This window comes from Salvia hispanica, chromosome 6 (assembly GCF_023119035.1).
Source record: "Salvia hispanica cultivar TCC Black 2014 chromosome 6, UniMelb_Shisp_WGS_1.0, whole genome shotgun sequence".
NCBI lineage: Eukaryota > Viridiplantae > Streptophyta > Magnoliopsida > Lamiales > Lamiaceae > Salvia > Salvia hispanica.
Genome location: NC_062970.1, coordinates 25,685,562 through 25,689,979, shown reverse-complemented (window position 1 = coordinate 25,689,979; position 4,418 = coordinate 25,685,562). Strand labels below are relative to the sequence as shown.

At 42.1% G+C, this 4,418-nt stretch overlaps 2 protein-coding genes across 2 annotated transcripts; one reads left to right on the top strand and one right to left on the bottom strand.

The window, feature by feature from the left end:
* The first annotated feature begins 339 nt into the window (after positions 1 to 339).
* On the top strand, positions 340 to 2,445 carry LOC125192602 (probable E3 ubiquitin-protein ligase ZFP1). The gene is made up of 5 exons (XM_048090230.1): positions 340 to 1,165; positions 1,264 to 1,559; positions 1,686 to 1,766; positions 1,860 to 2,018; positions 2,091 to 2,445. The coding sequence occupies exons 1-5, from the start codon at positions 340 to 342 to the stop codon at positions 2,232 to 2,234; spliced, it is 1,506 nt and encodes a 501-aa protein (XP_047946187.1). The 3' UTR covers positions 2,235 to 2,445.
* Positions 2,446 to 2,623: 178 nt separating this feature from the next.
* Positions 2,624 to 4,165, bottom strand: LOC125192603 (ras-related protein Rab11B). Its single transcript, XM_048090231.1, has 2 exons — positions 3,734 to 4,165; positions 2,624 to 3,260 (listed from the first exon to the last, which is right to left on the bottom strand). Exons 1-2 carry the CDS (start codon positions 3,955 to 3,957, stop codon positions 2,834 to 2,836), a joined length of 651 nt encoding a protein of 216 aa, XP_047946188.1. The 5' UTR covers positions 3,958 to 4,165; the 3' UTR covers positions 2,624 to 2,833.
* Positions 4,166 to 4,418: the final 253 nt, after the last annotated feature.

The window sequence follows — 4,418 nt, the reverse complement described above, 5'->3', positions numbered from 1 at the left end:
GAAGGGAATGAGAATGTCCATGATTCTCTTTATTTTGGAGTATTAATTAGTAATGTCTTTACTTTTCTCTTAATTTTATCCTTTCAGTTGGTGATATTTTTCTTAATCATCTATAGCACATCTGCCTCTATCAAGAACCCTTTTTTTTTATAATCAGGTTTAAGTTTGATTGTGTTTTGTTTTACTCAAATCATCTCGTTTCTGAGACCCGGATCCTTCTTTGGCATGTAATGACCATATGATCATCTCAATGTAATGGCCTTCGTAGTCAATGCTTTCTTAAACATCAGCATACTTAATTTGTGTGTACGAACATATGATGCAGGCAGCTCATTGAACATGGGACACCGAAATACTCAGTTCACTGGTCATATAACTGATATGGAAACCGATCAACAAGGCCACGATCCTGAACCTTGCATCTTTGATGGGAGTATAGCGAACTTTCCTCATCATAGTTTTCACTCAATGGTCCCCGCACCAGGAAACCAGGGTAATTTCAACTTCCACCATATTCCAGAACGTCATGACAGTACCTTGTTCTATGGAATGCCACAGTTAAATGGTCCCCAGCGTCAGCATCCAGCCCCGAATCTCGATTTAGCTATCGCTGCACCATCCGGCCATTATCATCCATATATGGCTCCCCCATCTGGTATTAGAGATTTCCCTGTCCAAGTCAATCATGGGACACATGATCAGTTGGCACTTTCGCGGGTCGTTGGTATACCTACAGACACCTACAGCAGTAGCATAGCGTACATGGACAGCATGAGAGCGTCATTGAAGAGGAAAAATGCGGAGGGGGCTTCCGGTAGTTACCATTATCATAATGCTTCTGCAGGTCCTAGTTCTTCTGTTGCGGCTAGGGCTCCTATGGTTGTGGAATCTGATATTACCTTAATAGACCCGACTTCTTTCCTTGTGCCTAATTTTGGGAGTAATGACCCGACATTAGCTGTTGAAAGTGGCTCCCAGAGAAGTGCGAGGAACAGGCTCCGCATGGTTGGACACGAGTCTACTGTGACACATAATGGTGGCCATTTGATTCAAGGCAACTTTGCTGCTCCGGCCGGAAATCCTTGGTTGGACATACGTTATGGTGCAAACAACGGTGATGTTGGCACTTTTACATGGGCTCATGCTCCTTTACACTACGCGCATGGTAATTATTGTGTTGGCTTTATACTGTTTTGGAGGTTTTCTTGAATGTGGATTTCGTTCTATAATTTGATGGAGCTTCGTCTCTCTCTCTCTTGTAAGTTCCTGAAATGCTGGGTAGCGTGAGTAATAGGAGCACCGGTGGCTTTCTTCCTCAAGGTGTTCAAGTCCCACCGCCTTCTATGCAAGGCATCCGAGGATACAATTTTAACCTCCCATCACAAGTGGCTGCATCTGCCCATCAAATCTCAATGATTAGTGCACCGAATACCGGAATCACTCATATCCAGGATGCCAGGTCATTTTTTGTGGCGCCCGTTCCACCACGGAGGGAAATCATGCTTGGTGCTAGTGCACGCCACCAAGCTCTTCCTCACATGAGAGTTCTTCCAGAGGATGTAACATCTCTAACTAGATTCCCAACCCAAATATCCTGTCACATTGATTTAAAACTTTGAGTTCGACCACTGGTCGTTTGATGATTTGCAAAGTTAGTAATAGTGATTGGCACTGCTGCTGTGTAGGAAGTCGCCATACTAGGTATCCACGAAGCAAGTGATGCTCTTGATCATATGCGCTTGGACATAGATCACATGTCGTATGAGGTAATCACGAGATACGTATATATTATATGGTAGCTTTGCAGTAGAGTTTTTAATTTCTAGATATGAAAGCTTGTTGTTAACTTTGCACGACAGGAGCTTCTTGCGTTGGGAGAGCAGATCGGCAGTGTGGGCACCGGAGTATCTGTGGAATTCCTCGGAAATCATTTGAAGCTAAGAACATTTTCTTCCGGCATCAACCTTGAAGAAGCAGCATGCCAGGATCAACAAATCAATTTCTGTGTCATATGCCAGGTACATGATTATTTTTAAACCTTTGTGTTCAATTAGCTCCCTAATATCGAATGACGGTAAACATTTGTGTAGACGGAATACGAGGATGGGGAAGAAATTGGAGGTGTGGACTGTGGACATGAATACCACAGAGAGTGCATAAAAAAGTGGCTGCTCACGAAGAACACTTGCCCCGTCTGCAAATCAACGGCCTTGAACCCGGAACGCTTACCCTAATCACACCAATTATTTCATAAGAAACAAAAACCGTTTCTCTTCGTGTATCATATTTATGTATATACCTCATTCGCCATCATAAACTGTACAGACTCTTTGATTTGTTTGTTCTCTTGTAAAAATTGGATGAATGCCTGTGCCATCACCTCTTTCGAACTCTCGAATTGACCATAATGTGTTGGCAGTATTTGATGATGACTCTTCTACTCTACCTCTGTAGTTTCACATTATATTCCTCATTTAAATCCTATTGTTGCTCACTTTTGTCCATGGAAATAAATTCCTGTTTCAGCCCTTCAGAAATTTATAGTAACAAAATGATGAAACATATAAATCAGACCAAAACTTGAATAGATTCTATCAAACTCACAGCTCCCATAAGCAGGAAATCCAATGAAATAACAATCTTGGTTAACAGCAATATAGCAAATGTCATGTTGTATAATGCAGCATAATACAATATAGAAACACTAAGACTACTAGAACTGGCATTGAAATTGCCAAGCTCGGTCACTGGAAAGGCAACGACTACCAACCAACGAACAAATAACAAAGCAGTGTGTTTCCAGATTGAGATCCAGCCATATACCAGTTTGCAGTCATACCGAGCAACAACCTACCTTTTTCACGGCTGAGACGTCGTCCCCAATGTTTATGGTTTGTCCCTTGGGCAAAGCGGAAGGATCATCTCCGATATCAAGTGCTTTGCGACTAACTACATGGTATATTTGGGTTAGCGCCTCTGTGAAAGCGTTCTCAACGTTCAAAGACTCGAGGGCAGACGTCTCCATGAAATAGGTGTTTTCCCTCTCGGCAAAGGCAGTGGCATCCTCAGTGGAAACAGCGCGTAGGTGGCGCAGATCTGCCTTGTTTCCCACGAGCATGATCACGATGTTCTGGTCCGTGTGATCACGGAGCTCTTTCAACCATCTCTCAACATTCTCAAACGTGATGTGCCGAGTCACATCATAGACAAGCAACGCCCCAACAGCTCCCCGGTAGTAGGCACTTGTGATTGCACGGTATCTAAATCGTCAAAGAAATTCAAACACCATAAAATTTTCAACACAGAAACGACGGATTGCAAGCAACTATTTCAACATGGATCTTCCTGTTTCCTAAACATTGTTTGATGCTACTAACATCCAATCAATTTCCAGTCATACCAAGGAAATGATCTCACACAGAAATGCATAGATTTAAGCCTCTTAATCTAACATAATTATCCTATAACAAAATAGTCCACTGCGTTAACACTTGATAAATCACAGCAGCAAGCATATCCAGATCAAAGAATTCAACAATACTTCATCAAAAATTCTGGCCAAACCTCCAGAGTTACTTCAAATGCCTCGAATTTCTAATGTGCTGAACATATTGATCTGACGAGTCATGAATTTAAAAATTTTAACCTAATTTAAACTTAAACACACAACACATTCAAATCGCACTTGCCAAAGAAAAAAAAAACAAAAATCAAACAAAAGGCAGAATATTACCGTTCCTGGCCAGCGGTATCCCAAATCTGAGCCTTGATAATCTTATCGTCGACGCGAATACTCCGCGTGGCGAACTCGACGCCTATGGTAGACTTTGACTCGAGGTTGAACTCGTTCCGCGTAAATCGGGAGAGCAGATTCGATTTACCGACGCCGGAATCGCCGATCAGCACCAGCTTGAAGAGATAATCGTAGTCGTCGTCCGCCCTATATCCCCCGGCCATCGCAGCTCGGAAATGGTACTATGCGAATGTGTGTCCTAGGCGCCTGATCCGAAGTGCGATTCTCAACGCTTCTGCACCATCAACAAGCGTGGATAGGCGGGGAAGATAGTTTCGCGGCGACGGCGGCGGCGGCGGTGTGAGGCAGAAAATGAGAGAAGAAAGGGAGAAAAGGCGGTGACTAATATGGTCACGATATTTCCAGCTACCGAGTGCTTTCTCTAATTAAAGTTTGATAATACTATCATTTAATTTAAATGTGCTTTATTAAATTACAAAGATTTTATTTAATAACTGATTAATTCTTTTTGTCTCGAGAATTTATTTGTGGTTTCTATTGGGTGTTGAATACGAAAATATATGATATCTGCATGTTTTTAATAAAATCTATGTCATATAGCATACTATTTTATGCTAAATCTATAAGATTTTGTGGTTCAGTTCTTAAACGTTGGATGCACGAT

Excerpts from the sequence above, each read along its gene's own strand:
- LOC125192602 (XM_048090230.1), top strand. The coding sequence starts at position 340 with ATGGGACACCGAAATACTCAGTTCACTGGTCATATAACTGATATGGAA. Across the intron at positions 1,166-1,263 it reads TCCTTTACACTACGCGCATG|TTCCTGAAATGCTGGGTAGC; the intron begins GTAATTATTGTG and ends CTCTCTTGTAAG. Across the intron at positions 1,560-1,685 it reads TGAGAGTTCTTCCAGAGGAT|GAAGTCGCCATACTAGGTAT; the intron begins GTAACATCTCTA and ends GCTGCTGTGTAG.
- LOC125192603 (XM_048090231.1), bottom strand. The coding sequence starts at position 3,957 with ATGGCCGGGGGATATAGGGCGGACGACGACTACGATTATCTCTTCAAG. Across the intron at positions 3,261-3,733 it reads GATACCGCTGGCCAGGAACG|ATACCGTGCAATCACAAGTG; the intron begins GTAATATTCTGC and ends TTGACGATTTAG.